The 25,068-nt window shown below is 40.1% G+C and overlaps 1 protein-coding gene across 1 annotated transcript in view; it reads left to right on the top strand.

The window, feature by feature from the left end:
- Positions 1-24,252, top strand: part of ddb1 (damage-specific DNA binding protein 1) — a 49,045-nt gene extending 24,793 nt beyond the window's left edge. Inside the window, exons 15-27 of the mRNA XM_079242634.1 lie at positions 420-527; positions 4,858-5,065; positions 5,348-5,443; positions 5,760-5,871; positions 7,337-7,460; positions 9,419-9,583; positions 10,041-10,135; positions 13,192-13,362; positions 13,715-13,824; positions 14,456-14,625; positions 20,217-20,319; positions 20,841-20,964; positions 23,576-24,252. Of these exons, the coding sequence (XP_079098760.1) occupies positions 420-527; positions 4,858-5,065; positions 5,348-5,443; positions 5,760-5,871; positions 7,337-7,460; positions 9,419-9,583; positions 10,041-10,135; positions 13,192-13,362; positions 13,715-13,824; positions 14,456-14,625; positions 20,217-20,319; positions 20,841-20,964; positions 23,576-23,659 (1,670 nt within the window). The 3' untranslated portion in view covers positions 23,660-24,252. The remainder of the gene's footprint in view (positions 1-419; positions 528-4,857; positions 5,066-5,347; positions 5,444-5,759; positions 5,872-7,336; positions 7,461-9,418; positions 9,584-10,040; positions 10,136-13,191; positions 13,363-13,714; positions 13,825-14,455; positions 14,626-20,216; positions 20,320-20,840; positions 20,965-23,575) is intronic.
- Positions 24,253-25,068: the final 816 nt, after the last annotated feature.

Raw genomic sequence — 25,068 nt, 5'->3', positions numbered from 1 at the left:
CAGCATTACATACTCTGCTTGTGTGTCCAGCTTTCCCTTTAAGCTGTGCTTTTTAATGGTTTTCTGCTTTTGCTGCTGGATGTTTATCTCCTCACTCTCAAATTTCTACCCTAAAGTTCAACCTAATTATTTTACAGACTTAGGAATCATGTGTTTTGGAGAAATTTGTCCTGAACAGCTGGCCTGCAGTTAGAGAAACAAATGTTTGGAAATGACCACAGCAGAAGACTTTGGTTATCCTTCAGCATACAAATGTTGTTGTTGTTGTTCAAAAAGTTTGTACAAAACAAACAAACAACAAGAAAAACAGATTGATTTTTCTGACAAATCCATTTCTGCAGACATTTATCACCGTGCGTGTTGAACCGGTGACTCCATCGTACAGGAAAAATAAATGAGCTGTTTGTGTGTGTCCTCAGAGATCATCCCCCGCTCAATCCTAATGACCACCTTCGAAGGCAGCTTCTACCTGCTGTGTGCCCTGGGAGACGGAGCACTCTTCTACTTTGGTCTAGACCTTCAGACCGGTAGGTTCTTCTCACTCCTGCCAGTCCACTTATTCGATCTGAGCTTTTCAAACCTCCCAGATCTATCAGGGGGCCTCCGTGCGGGGCACGTTGACATTTCTAGAATATTATTTTATGTAGAATTGCATGGCGGCCTGTGAGATGTTTGAACATAATGGTGGAAAAATTCTGCAGCCTGAAAACAATCAGAGTTTTATTGAGCAAGTGTTACTGAGCTAATATGATCTTTAGAAACCGTGGTTTAAGGGACAGAACCCTCACGACTGTCATCAAGGTATGAAGTGTGGTCAAAATACCAATAAAAATATTAACAGCGTCACCCTTGTGTTCCACTGAAAGCGAAAGCGTTGCTGAAGTCGAGCGTCTGTTATGTGGCTTCGCAGCTGACTACAGCAATTCTAGTCAGTCAGTGTGTTCCCAGCAAGTCCAGTTCAGCGTTTCTGAAGCATCTGTAAAACGGATACATACACTGCTGCTCTGCTTCACACCACGGACAACGAGACGTTTATTTTGGATGTGCAAAGATGTGACTATAAAGTAGGGCTGCTCGATTATGACAAAAAGTATGATCACGATTTTTTTGACTGAAATTGAGATCTCGATTATTTAACACAATTATCCAGTAATTTTAAACAACGCTGCGCGTTGTGGTGTTCTAAACTCGGGCGTTATAACTGTCTAATGCACGGTTCCGAGTTGTTTAATCCGCTTTTACCGCACATATAGGAACTATTTTACGCTGGCCTCGATGTACGTTTTATACCAAACAACTGCTGTCAGGCCACAGTGCGTTTTTCTCATTTACCTGTTAAAAGACGGCTGATTAACGCGTTGCTATGGTAACGCCCCATAATGGAGGGATATTACAGTGTTTAACTATGTATACAAAAATAATGCAGCCAGTTGTCACTGACAATGGTATAAACTGTGTTGTTGTGAACTTCCACAACCTACCGCAGTTATTCTACATTAACCAGCCGGAGTCGACTGAGGCTGGCCGCCTGGGAGTGCTTTAGGATGGGAGAGGCTCCCGCTGCTCCTTCCTTACAGTAACTGCAGAACAATATGTGCCTTCAAGTCAAAACACCAGAAAAGTCTCTAATAACTCCAGTAAAAGTTGCTAGATTTGTCGCTAGTCACTTTTAACAAAAAAGTCGCCAGATTTAGTGAGAAACTCGCCAAGTTGGCAACAGTGTCTGAATAAAAGCAAAGCGGCTGTGGGAGGAGTTTACAGCACAGCACTGCAATTCCAGAGACGCTCGATTAGCAACTGAAGACAGCAGGAGAGGAAGCTGCAAAGAGAAAAATAATCACACCCTTTTATTTTTATGATCGTAATTGAGATTAATAATCCGATTAATAGCCCAGCCCTACTATAAAGCACATGAGACACAGGTCAGACTGGCAAATAACCTGTTCCTGGTTACCATTGGTCTCTCAAAATGTCCACGAGTTCAGTGCACCGTCTATCACGCGATGCTGCAATCCCTGCACGATCGAGTTAACTGCAGAATGTAGCCGTGGCTGAAATGCTTAGCGGAGATTCGCTCCTGGTGGGACATGGTGCCAAGCAGAAAGCTCCGCTTTGCTTTCGAGACACTTCCACCTTCAGTGGGACTGAGGGATTATGGCTGAAATGGCTTCTGTGGGGAGATGGATATAGGAGCCATTTAAATTTGCAATATATATTTTTAAACCACTTAGGGCATTACATTTCTCATGATCTTGTTAGAAAACTTTTGCATATTTACACATCCAGTCACAGAGGAGGAAAATTAATTACTTGAGGACTATAGTTTCTGTAATGCAAGTCCAGCTCTGTGTTTGATCTTCATCATTTCCTGAAGGGAATAAAGTTGTTAATTGCTCCACTGTGTTCAGCAGCCAGTATTTAACCATCTGTGTGCTGTTTGGTACTAAACAGATGGTGGACCGGGCTTTAGATTACAATTCAACAGGATAAATTCATATGCACACATAAAGCAGATATCCATGTAACAGAACTCAGATTTCAGTTCATACATGTTCTATAAACCTAGCTACCTACCTAAAAGTAAGGAAATATGTGTTTGGTTGATTATTTCTCCCTTTCAGTAATATTTTGTGTTGTATAATACATGACTGTAAGGTTTTAGTTTCCTTTACAATGATGAGTCACTTGTAAGCATCACGCTTCTATTGAATGATCAACACAACTAAATGTAAGCAGCGACCTCCCACAATGTGGTAAAACCCCTGAAGTATTCACCGCTTGGTATACATTCATGTTTGGGGTTTCTAGGTGGATTGGATGATTGCACTCTCTCATATTATATTTTATATATATTGTATATACATGTATATATATATTGGTCTCTTTCTGCTTTTAAATCTTCTCCTAACAGTCATCCTTTTTTTTTTACAGGCTTTTAACGCTGCTTGATTCGTTGACTCTTGTTTCTTATTGTTATATAGTGCGTTACTGTGACCAGTAATTTGATTGTTTTTGTAATATATTTTTTTTATTCTGTGTTATAATGTTGTTGCGTTCGGGATTGTGTACAACGCTTTGGTCAACTGTGTTGTTTTAAAGCTCTCTATAAATAAAGTTGGATTGGTTTGGATATTAATAAGAAAAAAACAGCAGACATTGGCTAATTTTTACACAGCAGCTTAGAACAGGCATACCCAGGTCTGGTCCTGGAGATCTTGGAGAAAGGGTTTCATCTAAAAGTTGCAGGACCAGATTTGGGCACCCCTGACTTACAACCTCCTCCTGATGCTGGTCACCAGCTTGGTCACATTTTGCTGTGGGTCGGCATCCTATTCCTCAAACACGAGTTATTTTAAGGTCAAACGTGTTTGTATTGGTGGTTTTCTTTAATCTAGATTTACCAGTTGCTTTACTGCCTGTAGAAATGAAGCTGAACTGTTCAGTGAAAGCCTCAGTTTTAACTCAGAATGCATCCTTCTCACCTGATCATGTCAGTTCCATCCTGGCACTTCAGAATATTGCCCTTTAGCTTGCTAAAATATGCACCTATTCCACGTTACTGGATCAAATGGAAGCAGAAGAATAGATCTGGTAGAGTTAGATGTTTTCTGAAATTCATTTCTACACATAACTCTACTTTTAATGTCGGTCAGTTTGGTCTCGGCTCTCTATGTTTCTGATAATAGCTCTCTATAAAATGTGTTATCTTGGACTGCACTAGGTGTCCATGAAATGAAATAATTCGGTCCAGAGCCACCTTTTTGTTCAGTGACTCACAAAAGACATGATACAGCCTTTTCTCTGGCTACGTGTTCATTTAGCATTGGTGGAGCACTCCTGATTGGTTGCCAGCTTCGACTAAAGCTGACTTTTTAACATTTGGAACAAATGCATATATTTGTATTGTTTTTAAATGTTAATTTCTTCAGCAGTATGGTCCAGCAACCACTAATAATTGTCGTTCCTGTAATTGTAAATGGGTTTAGAGTTAAACTCTCTTCCTTTACCCATCAGAACATTAACAAGTGATGAGATTTCAAAGTGAAATGCAGTCAAGTGTGAAAATAGAGTCCATTAGGGATGCAGCTTGCAATTATTGTCATCATTACTGATTAATGACCAGCAACCATCCACTTGTCTGTTTTGCCAGACAAACATACCGTACAGCCATTGAAACTAAATATAATTCATTTACATTCATATTATGTACGATTAGCAGCAAATTGACACATTTTAGAAACTGCATTTGAGGATGTTTGTCAGTAATCAATTATTTAAATAGATGCAAATATATTTTCCCATAGTGGACCATTGTTTGCTACTCCAATGTGCAGACAGGTAAAGAGGAAAAACGGCATAAACAGCAGACCCTGAGCAGGGACTGGGACGATATTAGAAGAATGTGCACTGGGATTTAAATATCATCAGATCACTCTTCCCTGTGTACAACTTGCACAGAATTGAATAAAAAAACACAGGGCTGGACTCACAACCGCAATATGAGTGTGCATATAAATGTACTCATTAATTTTGCTCTGGCTTGTTCAGATCAGAGGATCGCGGTTGTAGAGTGTAAATGTAAGTCGGAGGGGACAGAACAAAAGGACATCTAAAGACGAGGTCCCTGCCGAGTATGCAACCCTTTCTTTTTTTATTACTGCTGGCTGCATGTAAGTTAAATGAAAAAGCAAAACACAAACAAAGCAACGGACTGGCTCAAGGGCTTAGCAGGCTCACAAGGACAAACATTATTAGCTAAAGGTGCATTGCAAATTGCTCTTTTGGCTCCACCAGTAATTGGTACATGCCCCTTTCGAAGCAGTTAAACTTGTGCTTTCACCTTACTGCTTTTTCCAGGTGCCCTGAGCGAGCGCAAGAAGGTCACCCTTGGCACCCAGCCCACGGTGCTGAGGACCTTCAGATCACTCTCCACTTCCAACGTGTTCGCCTGCTCCGACCGACCCACCGTCATCTACTCCTCCAACCACAAGCTGGTCTTCTCCAATGTCAACCTGAAGGAGGTCAATTACATGTGCCCGCTCAACTCTGAGGGTTACCCCGACAGGTCAGCAGCAGAACAGCTTCCCAGTCTCCAACATGCTCCGTGTTTTCAGGCATACTATTTCAGTGCTTCAAAGGTCCCCCCCCCCCCCCCCCCCCCCCCCCCCCCCCCCCCGCCTATCTTTGGGCTGACACAGCTGTCTCAGATCTTCCCTCTGCTGACTACAGATGTTTACTCAGTCCTACTATTCTGGTCTGCAGGAGATGGAGGGCATTTCCTCTTTCCTCTCCCCTCATTTTTAATGCTGCACTTTGCCTGTTATGTTTTTTTTCCCTTCTCCTTTAGCCTGGCTCTGGCCAACAACAGCACGCTGACCATCGGCACCATCGATGAGATCCAGAAGCTCCACATTCGCACGGTTCCCCTCTACGAGTCTCCCAGGTCAGTCCCAATTTTTAAAAAAATGTTTTTTTAAATACTCATCACAAAATGAGTCGTTTACACCTGTTCACTGCAAATATTCTGTATGTTCTTCATATTAGACGGTGATTTCGCCTTATTCTTCCCGTCAGTTTTTGTTGGACAAGTACTGAAAGATATTTAACCCCCTTTCCTGTTTGACCTGACAACTACAAGACTCATCTTGTTTTGTTCCTTTAAACTGCTTTTCTGTTTGTTATGATGGCATTTATCCACTCTTTTTTTTGTTTTTTTTCCCTTTTTGTCTCCCACCCCTCTCTGCCTGGTACCATCTCAGGCGGATCTGCTACCAGGAGGTCTCCCAGTGTTTCGGGGTTTTGTCCAGCAGAGTGGAGATTCAAGACGCAAGCGGCACCACAGCTGCTGTGCGGCCTAGTGCAAGCACCCAGGTACCGTATCTCATTCCTGGGCTTGGATAATAAACACCCCAGGACTTGTTTGGTTTGCACTCTTATCTAGCCAAACTGGCTGACTAAGGACATTATTTATACCATTAGACTGGGAGCTTGTCAGGAAGATGAATGTTTTGTCCTGCCAGTGACTTAGCAGGCAGGCTGAAGCTAAAAATCCTTTAACTAAGATTTAAATCTTATCACAGTATGTTCTCAGGTTTATCACTTGATGTCTGGGAATTTTTTCATCTCCATTTAAAGCTAAAAACATTATTTTCAGCATAATAACTGGCCCACCCACTGCACCACAAAAATATTTGGCTAACACAGCCAGTGAGTGCCTTTTTAAAATGACATTTTATGAGCATTCAAATCAAATTTATTTGAATTTTAATTGTTTCTTGCTAAATTAGAATAAAATTCACTGTTTAGATGAGAAATGTTAAATGAATTTTAAAGTGACATGCATTTCATCTAATTAGTTTACAGTACAGATGTCGCTGACATGTACAGCCAAGTCGGAGAACTGCAGCTGTGCATTTCGTCTTATTACAGCATCCTATTCATAACTGGTAATAGACGGGTAGACAGATATACCATGCGTGTGCAGACCTTCCAGGTCCAACATCCCCCACTACTCTCTACATGTCTTTAAAATAGTGCTGACAGACAAGAAAGATCCCATTAAAAAATCTAGGAGAACCGAATAATGTTGAGTCATGCATCCAACCTAAAACAGGCCTCTCAGGTATGAACAGAGTACACAAATAAATGTAGCAACACATTCATATTTTGAAGTATAATCATTCTTTTTGTTTTGGGCTGGTATCTGATATGCATTTTCCACCTTTAACTTTATTTGGAAGAATAGATTCCCACATCAATATATGCACATATTTTTTCCATCTAATTACAAAGAAAATCAAGCCTGTACTACAGAAGTTTTGCATATTATCATTGTGTTCACTTAATGGCATTAGATATGATTTACTACTGTACACTTTCAATAGGCAACAGTAGTAAGAGTACTGAAGCTGCAACGGATGAAAATAAATCTTCATCACTGTAAATATAGATGTTCATGAGAGTTCATGCATCTTTTTTTTTTTTTTTAATGATAGTTAAGTCTAAAAAAGGCTAACACAGCATGGATTTACAAAAACGGCAGTTAAAAGTAAGTAGGTCACCTTGAGAGTTAATCAGAAAATGGCGCTGCCTCTTCGGGCTTGCTCTGTAGCCTCTCCAAGGAGAACGAGTGTACTTTTTGTTTGTGTGTTTCCTTCACGTGTTTTCACATGTGATGACCAGAGTGACGTTTAACTGATTTTAAATGCCGCACATCTGCTACTCCAGATGGTTCTGGGGCTGTTCACACTGTAATAGACATTTAAATGGTGTCTTACGTCGCACTACATCTGTCTTTGTCCTCTTCTCTCCCCCGTCCCACTGCGTGAATCTTCAGGCGCTCTCCAGCAGCGTGAGCTCCAGCAAGCTCTTCCCCAGCAGCACCTCTCCACACGAGACCTCCTTTGGTGAAGAGGTGGAGGTTCACAGCCTGCTGGTCGTGGATCAACACACCTTTGAAGGTGAGACAGCTGATCGTATTCAGCTCAAAAGAGCTGCAGGTTTCACATGAAGCTCCTGATACTAAAGTAGTCAACTTGAGAGGAAATCTGATCTGAAAAGTAAATGTGCTCTGATTTGAATCCACCAGCTTTGCTTTGGTCTGCCTTAGTGCTGCTGCCGTCTGTAGTTTTATCTCATATCCTCTTTTCATTATTTTTTTTTGTTTTTTTTAACATCTTTCCTGGAATCTAAAGCACACTCAGCTTAATAATGAGTGATTGAACATGTTCAGCATCATGCAAACCATCTCCATGATGAAACCTTGTGGATTTAGCAGGCTGTTGCTCTGTTCTGTTTTGCAATGCAGATTATTGCACCAAGCCTTTCTTTTGAAAAACCAAGCTATCACCACACCCACACGCATTGGGCCATGTTGTATGTTAATAATATGTAAATAAAAGACTAGTGCAGCACAGCGTCCACAGCCGACTGCACTTAATTAATGAGCCACCAGATAACGTCTCATTTAGATGTGAGGAACTTTCCAGTGCACTGGATCCACATTGTAACTTTTGCGCTGAAGTTACTCCAGGATATGAACCGCCCAAGTTAACAAGAAAAATTGTGCTGGGAAAAATGCATTATTTATGTACAGGAGGAATAAATCAAGAAATTAAGCAGATAGATTAGTAAATATTGTCAATGCTCACAGTGCCTTTGCACAGGGAACGATTCCAGTTGTCAAACTTGTCTTTTTTAAACTGGTTTTATTGGTGAGTCTTCCAGCTATCTCATTGACTAAAACAATGTAAACAGATATAGAAATATTAAATGAAAACAGAGATTTGTGCTGCAGCAGGTTTTCCAGGATGGGAAAACAAAGACATGCTGTCGAAGTTCACCGTGTGCCTTAATACACTCGCAAATAACTTCATCTTGTCTTTAAGCCTCTGTTGGCCCCAGATTTCCTTTTTATATCTTTTTTATAAAATCTTTCTTTTCCAGAATTCAGTTCTCATCTCTCATTGAGAAATAGGATGCGTGGTCACACACGTGCAGGAGTGAGCGTAGTTTGAGGTTTTCCTCCGCTGAGCAAATATCATTCGGTTTGAAAACACCCGCAAAGAGAAGGATGTAGGTCAGGGTCCAAATTGGTTTGTTTTCCCTGAGATGGAAAGATCCACGTGTATTTTAAGAAACTCCACATTATGTCGCTGACTTTAAAGACTCAGTTTGTTTTGGTCGAGTTGCTGCTGGTTCTAGTGTAGCACAGCGATTTTCTCAGGTTGTATATTATCCGTTTGGATTAGTGATGAGGAAGTCGTTTTTCCTCTTTTCCTCTGTGCAATAAACTTTTAAACGACTTTTTCCTTACATGTTTATGTGTTTTGATTCTCTTACTTCATGTTTGCCTTCATAGATTTGATATTTTTTGTAAACAATTAGGATGGAACTTGAAAAATACATGTAATTAATTACAGGCTATGTCACGAATTAATCTCGATTCATCACGCTTTAATCGCATCACAATATTTGCCCCAAAAAAGCAGCAGCTGCTGCCGCTCACAAGAGAGGAGACTTTACATGCTTTCACGTGACTCGCCGAACGTCTCCAGTGCTCCAGAAGAAGTCGCTACGCTTGTTGAGTCACTTTTTCTTTCAATAGAATCTATAGATAGGTCTGAAAAATCACTAAATATGACACCAAAGCTGCTAAATTATCACCAGAGATCTGCTGCAGCGTTCATCAGTGTGATCAGTGTACCAGAAAATTGAGCACTGACAAATGATTTGTGATTAAATTCATTGATTTTTTTTAATATGCTAATTTTTTAGTAATTAATTAATTTATTGTAATTAACGGGATAAAGTGCCGTCCCTGGAAATATAATTGTATTAATTAAAAGCGGTTGTAAAAGTGGATCATAGTAAAATCCCATTAACGCAGGTCTGACGCTACATTTGGTGTTTCTTTTAGTTCTCCATGCTCATCAGTTCCTCCCCAGCGAGTATGCCCTCAGCTTGGTGTCATGCCGCCTGGGGAAAGACCCGTCTGTGTATTTCGTCGTCGGAACCGCCATGGTTTACCCGGAGGAGTCGGAGCCCAAGCAGGGACGCATCGTTGTCTTCCATTACACCGACGGTGAGTCTCCAAAACTTCACTCTGCTTTCTTGTCCTGTTGCTTATTGTTATCACAGTTGTCTTCTCACCCAGCTCACCTTTGCGTTGCTCTCTTTATCCTTCACCCACCTTCACTTTCTCCTCCCCCACTCCATCCTGTGTCCTACTTGCGGACACTTTGTCCTGCCTCGCTCTTGTTTCTCCTCTCACTTAATCATTTTCTTATCGCTTCTTATCAGACATACACCCCATTACGATTCTCCTCATTTCCTTTCGCACTCCGTCCCTCTTAAGATGCATTGCTTGCATTTAATTTATCCTGCCCCAGCTCTTTAGTTTGCCCTCACCTTTATTGTGAATGCAGCACCACCTCGCTTTGAATTTAACACCGATCTCTCACAGACGTTGCTGATGTACCGAAACAATACACATTTAGCATAATTTTAACAGAAGTTTGACTGATGTTTACATCCTGCAGGTAAGCTGCAAACCGTGGCAGAGAAAGAGGTGAAAGGCGGCGTCTGTTCTTTGGTGGAGTTCAACGGGAAACTGCTGGCCAGCATAAACAGCACAGTAAGTAATGGTGGATGTTTTCGACGTGACCTAAAAAGAAAAAATGTTTAAAAGCTGCAGCCTGAAGGTATCGTCTAAAATGCACTGATTTATATGATTATGTTTTATTGTTAAGCTCTCATTTAAACACTTTAGACTTGTTATTAATTCAATGATCAATCCTGTATTTTTACAAAACGAGCTTCACCATGTTTGTAGAAACAAACATGGTGAAGCTCGGTATCGAGAACATAAACAGCATATTTCTAAACTGTTAAATTAAAGGTCAGTATCAGAACACTTTATTATTTTCTTCTCTTTTCTGTCTTGTATCAACTAGATCAGATAAAAAGTGTAGTCTAGTAGAATTTTTTTTATTCCCACTGCATCTCACTTCTGCTTTTCACACACAAGCCAACCTCTACACGACTTTCTTTCTTCTTTAGTTATTTAGGAAAGGTGTGATCTGTCCAGGAAGAGAAGTGGCACCTTTTTCTGCCTGTGCTTTAGTACCATATCTAAGCAAGTTTATCCAATGTGGATCAGTGTGAAATCAGCTAACATACATTGTGAAAGAAGCAGCCTTTCCCCTGCTGCCCTGTTATACCACACTCAACCACGCTGAGCTATAGATAGATTAAAGGGATTAAAAGCTTGAAAGGCAGCCTTATCTGGAGATATCATGTATCGAATAGTCATGGGTCTCAGATTTCTGGAGCTTATCAGGCGGGGACTTGCTTCCTAATGAAAACAGCAGGTTTTCTCTCTAAAGTCACTTTTTAATTACCACAAGTTAACAATTATGTACTTCACCATCAACTGCTTATTAATCCTAAAAGCCAAATTCATTTCTGACATTTTATCAGATTTAGTTCAGCAAAATTCAAGATATTGAAATGATGGATTATTTGAAAACGTCTCCTGGATGCACTCTGCTCTATATTTTCCTCGCTGAAGTCTTTAAGTTGCTAGCTTATATTTTACTTTGTGAAAAGATTGTGACAGCACTAATTTATGGAAGAAATGCTTGACAGACGGAGCTGTTTATTCGCAGTCTTTTCTCTTGCCGTGTTTGTTGCTTTCACTTCATTCACTGGTATTGTGGCATTGATTCCAGTACAAACACAGTCCTCACAGAGCTTTGTCTGCCATTCACAACACGCTGCAAACAGAACTGAGATTTTCACAGCGCATTTTGAACTTCCTATCAGTACAAGTGCACGTCCAGCAGAACATCTTTCACTGGGAACCACGCGTGTGTGAACTGCATCCAAATCTGAAGTGAAATGAACGCTTACTCTCCAGAAAATCTCCTGTTTGTACGCAAAAAGAAAAAGACTGTACAGTTGCTTTGTGTTTGAAAGCAAGGAATTCGATTTATAAGTCTGGAAATCTTGGTTAGAGGAGAGAAAAACACACCCGCACGTTAATTTATATGCGCATGGGGAAACTCCATTTACACAGCGCATTCCCCGTACGCTGTCCACCATCATCATCATGACTGAATGCCTCTCTCTTATTCTACACCGATCATAACAGCTCTCTAACTCTGATCACAAAGCCATGCCGTGACCCTAAAAACAAAATCACCTCATTCTAAAAAAAAAAAAACAAAAAAAAACTGGTGTCCCCACACTCACAGGAAGCCAGATTTATGTCCTCATGCTGCAGGAAGTCTGTGTGCTTGTTTTGTACACCAAACAGAAAGTGCTCGTCAGAATCAAGATTTTTTTTTTTGTTTTTCTAATGATGAGTTGACTTTGTCTTGCTTGACTAGCATTGTATTCACTTCACTGTAAACTTTTATTTTGGTCATATTAGCAGAATTTAAACACAAACATTTAAAACACAAGCAGAGTTTACCACACTGATCTGTAACAAGTGGACAGATACACTCTTTAAATACAAATATCTACTAGTTAATGATGAGGTGAGGTAAACCAAATTCCAGCATAATTAGGAGGAAAAAGAACCTATAAGCACCCAAAATATCATTTTAGAGCCGTTTTAGTTTAAATCCTTTTACTAACATGAAGCTAAAGTAAAAGCAGTTCTGTGTACGACTGTTTTAGGAGCTGTAAGCTCGGTGTAGCTGCTCTACTAGCGCACTGCCTGCTGCAGATTTGTTTACTGCACATAAACTCAGGCTTGCTGATGTCTCCTTCTTTCAGACTTTAGAGGAAAGCAACACTATCTGCTGGTAGATTCATATTTATTGTAAAGATGTAAGGATGTAGCTGATCTTTCCTCATAAAACAACCAACATGGCACCCTAAATCTTCTCCTATTCCAATGCAGAATGTGTTGCTTTTCCACCTCAAAAAGAAGACGCCTGATTTCTTCTTTTTTTTCTTTAAAGGTTCTTAACTTAAAAAGATAGAGATCTGGGAATCTAGTTGTATAATTGATGCTGTAAATAAGATGGAGTTCATTGAATAGGATTTATACAAACTAAAACATGAGTTTGTTGCCATGGTTTTACAACTAAACAAATTCACATTTTCAGATGATTCTCTAATCGCTTCTTATAACAGGATTGAGTTTGAAAAAAGAAAAAAAAAAACTGAATTAAATGTATTTAATAAAATTGGCATTGTTTAAATGAAATGTTGGATTGTAAGAAAAGCATATTAGTCAAATATAAGGATGTTGACTTTAATCATTTCTGAATTTCCTTGAATCAAATCTGTATTTCTATCATTCGTTTGTTTTCATCAGTCCAAACATGTCAGCATGTCTCATAACTCTGACATCATCTTTACATCAACTGCTGAGCTCGTCACCACTTTACCTCCGCATCATTTTTAAGAATCGTTAGACGGTGCGCGCAGTGTGAAATGTTGGCTAATCAGCTATTAACTGTTCATTAATGAGGCAGCTGGTAACTCAGACTGTTAATCAGCACCTCAACCTCTCACTCACCGAGGCACATCATATCCGGAGCGATGGCAGCGTGAAACTAAAATGTCAGCCCAGTTTATCAAATACAGCTGCAGCTACTTTCTGATCCTCATGCTTTTTTTTTTTGGCTGCTGCTATGGCAACAAGCTACCACACACCATGTGTGTTTATTTCAGGTGCGTCTGTACGAGTGGACCGCTGAAAAGGAGCTGAGGACCGAGTGTAATCACTATAACAACATCATGGCCCTTTACCTGAAGACCAAAGGAGATTTCATCCTGGTGGGAGACCTGATGAGGTCCATCCTGCTGCTAGCGTACAAACCCATGGAGGGAAACTTCGAGGAGGTGGGATGTGAGCTAGATTGCAGGGAAATAACTCAAGTTTCATAAATGTTGCAGTCTTCAACTTATGATTTCATATTTTAATGTGACTTTTTTTGTAAAAACAAAACAGACTGGACAGAGTTTAACACCTTACTAAGTCTTTATATCATAACAATACACTGTGTCCACTACAGGTCTTTAAGGGCATTTATGAAGCCCGTCTTGTGCCGAAATATCTTATTTATCAACTTTTCAGGTTTTGTACGGACCCGATAGCCAACGTTCTACATACCCGAAGTCTTGCCTTCCTGGTTTTAGCCAACGCCTTTGTGTTGTTTAGTCTCCCCCAACACGTTTTACTGTTTTTCCTCAGATTGCTCGTGACTTCAATCCGAATTGGATGAGCGCCGTGGAAATTCTAGACGACGACAACTTCCTGGGGGCTGAGAACGCCTTCAACCTGTTTGTCTGTCAGAAGGACAGGTGAGAAAACCTAACATCCCACATAACATCTCTTTCTTCATCCTGTTACATTCACCTGAGCCGCTCCCCCCAGCATGAAACTGACGAAAAGTTTCTAAATCCCCCTCCATTTATCCACTCAAACCAACATTTTATTAGCATGCCGCCCCTCCTGCGCAGAGTCCCATGATAGCTTTTAGAGCGGGATCGTTGATACTGCGGGGGCGCAGCAGCGTTGTTCTTGCATTTTGTTCGGGAAATGATCATTTATCTCTCCTGAGCGAGCTTTTAGCCACTCTGCATCATTCTTCTTTGTGGTAATTTCACTATTAGACAAGTGTTGACTTTAAGAGAAAAGAAGAAAAATGTGGTCTAAAATTGTGTGCCGCTACTTATTATCCTACTAATACATCAGGCTGGACCTTTCAGTACTCCTGACCTTTACTTTTGTATCACATCCTTTATCCTCTTGCTCTCTCCACTGTTGCTCAACCTTTTATCTATTGTCTCTCTATCATTCTCTGACCTTATGCATTGCTTCTCATGCCTCTGCCCTTCTTGTTTGTCTTTTGATTAATCAACAATTTCCTGTTTTTTCGCGGTCATTTATTTTCTTATTACTGTTTCCTTTCTCCGTCGTCGCTGTGGTCAGCGCGGCCACCACCGACGAGGAGCGCCAGCACCTGCAGGAGGTGGGGGTCTTTCACCTCGGCGAGTTCGTAAACGTCTTCTGCCACGGCTCTCTGGTGCTGCAGAACCTGGGAGAAAGCTCCACGCCCACCCAGGGCTCCGTGCTGTTTGGCACCGTGAACGGCATGATAGGTAAAGTGCACAGGCTGTTTTACACACAACTAAATGCTAAAATTCTCCATGCAACTAGTAGATCAAGTAAAACATTTCTACATTTTAGAAATATTTGTTAGCTTTTTTTTTTTATCGTTAGTTACTGTTGGAGTCATATAATCCTCACATTTGAGCTGTGAATTACGATCAGCATGAAAAGAGGTAGAAATGCCACAACGTTCTTGTTAAAGACAAAAAAAAAAAAATCTATATTTTTAATCTGCTTACCCAAAAATAAATAAATGAAGTGACCACCAGAATCTAAGTAAGCACATGAGTGAGGATCCTGTTGGATAATTACTGTGAGGATGATGATGTTTCAGCTGGCAACAAGTTATTCAACCTTAACTGATTCAGAGAGCAGCTTCTGATTTCCTGAACGACCATGTCTGGAGACACATCATGTTGTCATGGAAATATTCTGTTTCAGAAGGGTCACATTAGTGGCATGCATTAAGCAAAAGACATCTCTAAGCCAGGGGTCCCCAGCCCCAGTCTTCAAAGGCCACAATCCTGCAGGTTTTCCATGTATCCCTGTTCCAACACACCTGACTCCAACTAATCACTCATTGTGCAGAACTTCATTGGTTGTTGGTTCCAGGTGTGTTGGAACAGGGATACACCGAAAACCAGCATGACAGCGGCCCCCTGAGGACCGACTTTGGGCACCCCTGATCTAAGGAGATGCTAAACCTACTAGAACTGTCTAACAGAAATATTAATAACCAGAAGAACAGTGGGGAACCGTCACCTTCCAGGAAGAAATATGGTCAGATGGGGAGTTGGTTTAATGTTTGGTTAAATAATCTTGTTAAATATTGCAGGCAGAAGCATTTCCACACACACATGTGAAAGAAACTTAAGGGTTTGGCACTAAACAGCTGTTTACCCATAAGAAAACATTTGTTAGTGAGGCTTGTCAGGAAAAAAGCTCCCAGTTTGCGAGGAAGCATAAAGATTGCACTCTGGTGCAGTGGAAAAAGGTCATGTGGTCCGATGAGTCCAGATGTCCTTCGTTCCAGAGTGATGGGTGTTTTAAGGATAAGGAGAGCTATGAATGAAGTGACGCTCCCATCATGCCGAGTGCCTGCTGTACAAACCTAATGCTGTGATCTGGCGTTGCTACAGCTGCTCAGGTCTGGGTCCAGCAACATCATGTCTCCAATGAATGAGGTCAGCTGATGGCGGAGCATACTGAACGGGCAGGTTCTTTAATCAATGGATTTTTTTCTCCCTTGATTGCACGGCCATATTTCTAGATGACAATGTCAGGACCCATCAGGCTCAGACTGTGAGAGAGTGGTTCAGAGAACATGAGACATCATTTTCACACTCTGATTGGCCACTACAGAGTCCAGACTTCAACCACATTGAGACTTTTTGCAGTGGGCCATTTCTGCAATTATCACTGCAAGATGATGGCAAAAAAAAAAAATCCAATGCCACCGCAGAAACATGCCATAATTAAGTTAATATTTGTACGTGACTTTTCACATTTTCACTCAGTTTCTCTGATGGTTGACTGGCAGAAGCACAGATTCAAGGAATAATCTAACATGTATAATCCAGGAAACTCAAAAGCATCAAATTTGTCATGATCCATGACACCAACAAATGGCAGGTAAGATTGTTGGAGTCTTATTTGATGCATTGTGTTTTGGTCTGCTGTGAGTAATCGGTGTCATCTTTCACTTGATTAGCTGATTTTTATATTGTGAAACTGCACGGTTTGTGACACTTGGGTGCTCTTAGGGGGAAATCATTTTGAAAAGGCCACGCACTTACAGAAAATACCTGGCATTTGATTAAATGGAGCATCAGTGTGTCTCTGTCAGGAGTGAACTAACTTTGAGCAATCAAATCAAGGCAGTACTGTTATTTGAGCCACATATGGAGATTTCATGCTTCCCTTGTCTGCACATACCTACAGACGCAAAGTGTGCAGATGCACCAGCAGTACTTCTTTTATTTACTATCAGACATATACATTATAAATTATTCATCCACCTTGGCTTTTATTTTATTTCTTAATTTCCAATTTTTTTTTTTTTTTTTTTACCAAAACTAGTCCAAATTGGCTAAATAAAATTGAGAAAAAGTCTTCCTTTCTGAAGAAAAATAAATAAATACAAGTAGCGTGTGTGTGTGTGTGTGTGTGTGTGTGCGCGTGCGTGCGTGCGTGTGTGTGTGTGTGTGTGTGTGCGTGCGTGCGTGTGTGTGTACACCCCATCCGCGCTGAAGACCATAAATGAGATCTCGCTTCTAAGATTTGATTTCTGCATCTTCAAGGTTGAACCCATGTTTTGTGAATTAAATAAAGGCTTTCCATTTTATTTCCCAGTTGTGAGCTGACAAAATAGAAAACATACCGGGGGGTGTGAATAGTTTGGAAGCCACTGTATAGTCTGTACTCTGTCTGCTTGGCTTTAAAGTAAGCAAAATATTTGGGCTGCACTCGGTCAGATGGACCCAGTGGACCCGTGCAGACTGGTGCAAATGAAAAAAGGTTACATCACACAGACCTCAAGGCTGAGTAGATGTCAGAGTGTTTTAGTGAATCCAAATCACCTTGGAATTATGATTTTACCAACTACCTGCCTTTCAAGAAATATTTTATATTGATATATAACATTTTTACACTTTGGCACAGAAGAGACCAACATTTTGGTGTGTGTGGCTGAATGAAAGAAAAAGAACTATGTGTGAATCTGTGCTATTAGTTTACAAAACTGCTAACACATTAGTCATCCATCTTGCAAAGGACTTCGCTGTAAGAGTGGAGGACTGCTGCAGAGATCTGGCTGATACTCATGCATATGATGACCGATCTGCTTAATCTGCTGTCCTTCCATGAAACGTCTAAATGGTAGAAAACAAAAACTGTCTGATACAACTAGGAGGGCAAAACCACATCTGGACCTGGGAAAAGAATGGAGCTGTGCAGAACCAGGTGCTGGGCAAAAGGCTTTAAGGGATTTTGTGAGATTCCAGGCGTCACATTTAGTAAAACCCAGGCTTGTTCTGCTGAGTAACACGAGCTGCTTTTATTCTTGGCAAAAAGTAGATACCTTTACATTTTTATTTGTTTTTGTTGCCCACATTTATGGATTTTTTTTTTTGGGGGGGATATCCATGTTGCAACTTTGTTTCTGTCTCGATTGATTGCCGATGAGCAGAGCTGCAAAGTCCACATCTTCATGTCTTTTCTGACTCTGCCTGCTGTTCACAATGAACTCCAATCAAGCAGTTTTACTTTGTTTTTCACAACAGAAGTCGCTTATAGTAAACAGTTTTTCTTAAATTTAATAGTAAAATCAAAACCGTTGCTAAGGAATTGGTAAAAAGACTGGAATCGATTACATTTCAAACAACCAGCTGAGTGCAGCAGAACCTGAGAACAATTACAGAATGCACAGCCATCTTTCAAAACAAGCCCCTCAAAACTAATGTTTACATTTCAGAAAATGACATGAGTGAAAGCAATCACTGTTTCACCCCTCATTACTCAGATTGAAACGAGTAACTTTCAGCCTGACAGTAATGATGGCTGAGATGAAAAAGAGGAAAGCGCACATCATTTGGATTCAGATGTAATTTACCTCTTTCACTCCTTGAGCTGCAACACACAATACATTATTTCAGCCGTCTGAGTCTTAAAAAATTCTATCCAGCAAGTTTTTTTTTTTAGTTTTTTTTTTTTATTGTTAATTCTAATGAAAGTCACAATCGATCGTACTTTCCAGCTAAAACTTTCCACGGTTGTTAATAACCAAAGTGATGCTACAGACACAACACTGCTGGTGTTATCGCTCTGCAAGATGGTGCGAGAGATGAGATGTTGCTGGGAAGAAGCTGCAAGATTATTTTACCTAAGTAGTAAACAAGCAGGCTGATTTCTCACTTATCATTGGTTCTTTTTTTTTGTTGAAAACACTGATAATGATTACAATCCTTAGAATTAAAATGGGAAGCTGCAGATTTCTGAGTAAAATTGTCTGTTCAAGAAGCTGGATGTTGCGTGTAAACACTGACTTATTTTATGTTCTGCAAACTTCTTGATTTTATTTAGTTTTAAATAAATATTGATTTTATCCCACTTTTGAGCCTTTATCCTTGGCTGATTCTCTGCACTTTCTAAATTTTTGCTTGACAAACAAGGCAATGTACGATACATAAAGTCAGACATAGTGAAGTTTTAATCCACCTGTAACTAAACTTTCACACAATAGATTGTGTGTTTCCGTCAGCTGCTGGGATGCATCAGGGTTAACAGCTGTTGGGGTGATTTCCTCACCTGCGTGTGATGAAAAGATTAAACAGCGATGTGATTATAACTGCATCAAGTGTGTTTTAATAGAAATAAGCAACTCAGCTTGATGCAACCTGCTGCGGTTACTTCATCTTTTCCATCTTATGCAATAATCAGAGCTTTTGTAGGCGGCGTTGAGGTTTATTTTTCCTCCATGTTCTCTATGATGGGACTGGCTTGCAGTTGTATTTCAAGAGCAGCGTTGCATTTTTTCACAAGTTTATTTTCTTCTTTTTGTGTAAATTTCCAGGTCATCTCGCACCACAGCCGTACAAGCAAGAATGGCTTAACAGCGAATTGAACCTCTTTGTGTCAATGCAGAGCATGGAAAATAGCTTTTTAACTTCTCTACTCTATGTCAGAACAAATTATGTTAAATTTGATATTTCACAACCTTTTGACGAATGTGTGTACATCTTAGAAGAAACGGACCAAACAGGACGCCTCTTTTTCAAATATGACAAATTGGGTGTCAGTGTAGCATCACCATGTTTTCTCCTTTTATGTTATTTTACTGTTTATAGACTTATAAAAACACTTGTTTTTGTTTATGAATGAATAAGTGGCTTAGATGATAAAAATGATCAGAGAACGCTGAGTAATCCAGAATCAAATGGCTTTAAAGACCTGATTAAAATCTAATATTCATACATAATTGTATTGTAAGTCCTCGTGTTGTATTTTATAAAGCAATGCACTGAATGAAAGATGAGATCCGTGGATGGCGATTGTTAGTTATAACTGTGCAGTCCTTTCAGAGCGCTTCTGACAGTTTTTAGCAAAACATTTTCATTGCATCATATGCAGAGAAACAAGCACTGCATTAGAAATTATTGCCAGGCTTCACAAGCCTGTGTATTTGTGTGGGCTGTCAGTTTCAGCACAGATTACGTCCCTAAAGCATCAGATTTGTGCACCAAATGTCACAGAATGTTTTTTTTCCCCATTCACACACTTGCACACCCAAAAAAAACCTTCACTGCAAAGTCTTAAAATGTTTTTAATTATTAAGTATAGAAATCCTGCTATTTGACTTCCATCATGATTCCAGCACACAAGCACGAGGCTTCCTTTAGGAGGATTGGAATCACACTAATGAGCCTTTATTTATTCATCAGAAAGCTGTTATGAGTTCTGTAATAAATCCAGGCCGAAAACTGCTTCTTCTCTTGTTCATGAAATATGAACAATATTTACCATCTTTTTTTTCCCTGGTTCAGATTTCCCACATGATGATCTGTGGATTGTTTATCTGTTGTAGGTCTGTTGACGTCTCTGTCTGAGGGCTGGTACAGCCTCCTGCTGGACCTACAGAACCGCCTCAACAAGGTCATCAAGAGCGTTGGCAAGATCGAGCACAGCTTATATCCTTTAGGAAATTCACACGCGCGCTCGCCATCTGCGACGGCAGCGCATGCGACCGCGTTGTTGGCAGAAAACCCTGAAAATCAGCCTGGGAAGCTATAATGGTGTCTTTAATTGGCTTTGATTGTGGTCGACATATACATTTTACACTTTGATAATGTGTATGTAACCATCAGGATGTTTAAGCATGTATTTATGGAGCTAAAGTGATGAAGCAATTCAGAAATAAGTCGATCGACAAAGTTTATCAGCAGTTAATTTACGATTCAGATTGTCTTCAGCTTAAGGAAAGTTTTCATTGTGAATAAAATAATGATTAAATGATAATCATCGCTAGCTGCAGACGAAACCACTTGTTCCACTTGTTGGAGGAAAAAAAAAGCTTTATTTTTTTGTACTTTCTCCATGAAATGCTGAGTGTTTGTTGTCTGCCTGATGTAAAGCCTGTGCTGTTGTAGCTGAGGTGCCATCCACAGGCAAAGCAGCAGCCTTGCATTGATTTTCCTTGACTGCATGTCACCTGGAGGTCCTTCCACACGGAGCGGAAGACGGAGCAGGCCGCGGGATTCATCGACGGCGACCTGATCGAAAGCTTTCTCGATCTCGGTCGGGCAAAAATGCAAGAAGTTGTCAGCACTCTACAGGTATGAGCTCCCGTTCATCCACATCTGCACGTGCATTTAAACCCACATGAGCACTTTTCACAAATCTTTTGTTTTTAAACTTTTAGATCTTTCCCTTTTGCAAATAATTCCACTTTATCTTTTTGTCTCTTTCTTTTTAAATGAAATTTAAAAAAAAACTTTATTCATCCTGAAGGGAAATGAACTTCTGACTCCACTGAAATGTTTTCAGCGGGATTAAAAATGTACTGTCTGAGATATCCAATTAAAAATAAAATATTCCAGGAAGGAAGGACACATGCTCGAGATCATTATCTTTTTCTAAAGTCCAATCATTACCAAGTCTTTTTTATTGCACACTGAGCATTAATTCCTCCTCAAAATGCAGCGGAGATGAAGTTCCTCCAGCTGGAAGCAGGATGAACCCTACCTCCACATTTAACCGTAAAGTTCGCTGTGACTACGTTACACAGGATTAACCACTAATCCACAAGTTCGCACAGCTCCGGTTTATCACATTATACAGACTCCCAGAAGCACAGAGGCTCGTTCCTTTCATCGTCCAGTTGACCTTTTATTTGCTTTTGGGCCAAGAAAGGATTGTGGAGAGATTTGCTGAAGTCTTTGCTTGTTTAATGTTTGCGTGTTCGTGTCTTCTTCCGTTCCGTCTTCATGTCTGGAGTTGTTTTAAATAGATTTTTCTGTTTTTGTTCCAGGGATGGAAAAAAAAAAAAAGCCTTGAAATGACTAGTAGCCAGACAGTACATGGCTCCCCTACACCTAATCCATCACCCAGATTGCTTCTCTGCAGTGTTTCATATAGACAACCTAGTTTTTTTTTTTTGTTTGTGTTTTTTTGTCTGTCTGCATTTTTTTTTTCAGTTAATGAATTAATTTTCTTTTACTTATATAGTGACATACCTAGCTACCTACTTCTGTACACACTGCAGCGGACAGTCAGCGGTTTGATACCTCGGTCGTTGTTAGATTTTTATCTTATTTATTCAAATAAATGTCCTATTTTAATCTTAAAAAGCTGCAGTCTTGATGATAAGATAGCATTTGGTTCATTCCTCCCAGTTTGATGTAGTACCATGAGCTGGGAGCTGAACTGGACTTTGAACTCTCCCAGTAACCAGAACGTTTTAGGTTCTGTTAAATGATTTTATTCATAATTTGAAACAGCAGTCTTAACTTTGCCATGTTTGCTGTCCAGATTGTACAACTGCAGGGACGTAAATGTACAGGTATGTGTTTAAAAGCTCCCAGAACTTAAATCCAATAACAGTGTGGGAGCACTGGTTTCATTCTATGTTAATAAAAACCAGCCTCTTGAGATTACATCACTTACCAAACTGATCTAAAACGGAGCTGATACAATAGTGAAAATATTCATGGTTTAAAAATATGAAGTTAATGTTATTGACAATGTGCAAAGATGAAACGGTTTTCTGCGTGTTAAAGCAGATTGACTGTGATTGATCATTTCTCTTTGCATCCTTTGCAACTGACTTTGGTGAAGTCAGGCAGCAGATTGTCATTGAAAAGAATTCAGCAAAATCACTTTTGACAAATATTATTCTGCTTTTCCCTTTTTCTTTCATGGAATTAAATACAAAAAAAAGGAGAAGAAATCTCTTCCAGCTCATAAACAGATCCCAGCTTGACTCTCAGGATTAATTGATCAGGACAGTTTAACGCATCTGAATGCTTTTTTTTTTTCCAGGAGACTCCTGTTTACGACAAGCTTGAGCTAAAATTGGAGCATTGCTGTTAAAATAAAACATGCTGCAGCAGCAGTTGTTCCTTTGGAAGCCCCAAGCAGCTGAAAATATGCATGTATTAAAATATTTATTGTATCTTTTATCTGTAATTGTCTGAAAATGAGGGCTGGAGGTACTAGCTGGAGGATTGAGTAAGCAGTCATCACAAGTTTTTAGATGCATAAAATGTGCAGTTTTATTCAGACAAGTTGGGATTTAAGTTTACAGCAACAGTAGGACAAGAAAGCAGCAAAATATTGTACTTTGAAACATTGATTTGATTTATAAAGGGAATTGTGAATGATTTGAGAAACCTGGAGCTCAGGTAATAAACAGTGGTTGATCTATACCAGTCTTCCCCAGGATGTCTGCTGAAGTGTCTTTTGGAAAGACATTTAACTCCCCGTTGCCTCCCAGTGTGTCCTTTAGGGTATTAAAGTGTGTGTTAGATTAGCACTGTGTATAGAAGTGCTGTATGAGTGAGTGTGTGATTGGGTGACTGTGACAATAAGGTCATATATGACTAGAGAATTTCTATACAGGTCCATTTCATTTACCGTTTTAAGAGCCGAGGAATGATGACTGAATGAGTCGACTGCAGGTTTTAAAGTTTCACTGAAATCTTCTATTTAAGCTGCTTTTGCTCAAAACAACAAGGAAACGAGATTTCTGGGCACTAATAATATTATACCTTAAAATGATGGAAATAAACATAAAAAACAAATGAAAAGTAATTAAAGAGTAAAACTGTGAGCGGAGTGGCCCTCTCCTTGTTAATGCAACTGTTCATTCGTTCATTTGATGCATGTGACAGCGCAGGGGTTGGTCTCAGCGGTGGAGGCTTACAGCTTCATGTGGTTTGCTTTCAGATCGATGACGGCAGCGGCATGAAGCGTGAAGCCACAGTGGACGAGGTGATTAAGATCGTAGAGGAGCTGACGAGGATCCATTAGTCCAGCTCTTCATTCAGGCTCCCGCTCATTGTGAGGACGGCCTGGAGGATGAACGATTGGCACATCCCCCGAGGAGGGAAGCAGTTTGGGCTTTGCAGATGTGTAAATAATTATAAACAGCGTGTGCATGTTCGTCCTTCAGACCTCAACGACTTGTCAGCTGGTGAGACCCTGAGGGTGCTACACGACGAGTGAAGCACTCTTTATTTATACAAGAGTCTCTCGACGAAGTGCGTAGCAACCTGTTTGGACAACAGAAAGACCAAAGTAAAGACCTTGGTCTGAGTGTGTGTGTGTGTGTGTGTGCGCGCGCGCGCGCAAAAATGTGATTAAAAAGGAGCTACAAAAGAAAAAAAAAAAAGTTCTCACCAAAACTGTTCTCTGGGATATTTGTGACAGTTGCAAGTAGGCTGAAGGTTAGCTGGTCTGCACATCACAGTTAAAGTCTGATTCACACTTTCAATTTATTATTAAGGTCTGGAGGAAACGATGCTGTAAGAGAAACAAAATGATGAAAAATGATAGATTTATAGCTATTTTGTCTTTGTGATGTTTTCTTTGTTTATTCTAATAAACCTTGCTTTAGTACTGTTCATGTCTGTGCTTCAGATTTTGACCTTTTAGTTTCCTCATGATGCGGCTCCTCTACTCTGATTTGACCATTGATTGATTCGCATCATTTCAGCTGCTCCACTCTGGGGGAGTAATGTCAGCCGGTCTGTTTGTTCTCTTTAACTCACACTGTGGCATTTTAACTTTATTTATATATTTACATGCATATTTGCTGAACAGGTCTCCCATCACAGTGGAAAAGAATGAGAGTTGTTTGGTTTCTCTTTCCAGGCCTGGGTAAGTATTAAAACAAGAAGCGTGGAAAAAATCTGACATGACCCCGCTCTTCTTACAGAAAGACAAAAAGATCAGAATTACTGAAAATTAATGTGACATTTCTGTGACAATTTGTACGATGCATATCCACTAAATATGGGTATTTCCATTTCTTATTTTTAGTACATTATAATGACAAAAAGATTGGCTTATCTGCCTTTGCATAACTTAAGTGACATCCCATTCTTAAACCGTAGGGCTTATTATGATACCCCCCCCCCCCTCCCTTTTGAAGTTACAACAACTTTTAGTTTTCTGCTTCAGGAGTGTGTTTATGGGAATTTTTGACTTCTTCCACAAACACAGTTAAAACAGAAATACCTGTCTTGCAGTCTCCACCCTTATATTCACCCAAATTTCTTCTGTCTTGTTGAAGTCAGAACCCTGTGCAGGCCAGTTAAGTTCTTGCACACCAAACTGGCTCATCCCTGTCTATATGGACCCTGCTTTGTGTCCTGGTATGCAGTCTTATTTGAGCAGGAAGGAACCATCCCCAAACTGTCCCCATAAAGTTAGAAACA

This window comes from Telmatherina bonti (assembly GCF_933228915.1).
Source record: "Telmatherina bonti genome assembly, chromosome: 1".
Classification (NCBI taxonomy): domain Eukaryota; kingdom Metazoa; phylum Chordata; class Actinopteri; order Atheriniformes; family Telmatherinidae; genus Telmatherina; species Telmatherina bonti.
The sequence above is the reverse complement of the archived record's forward strand: the minus strand, read 5'-3'. Positions and strand labels throughout refer to the sequence as shown.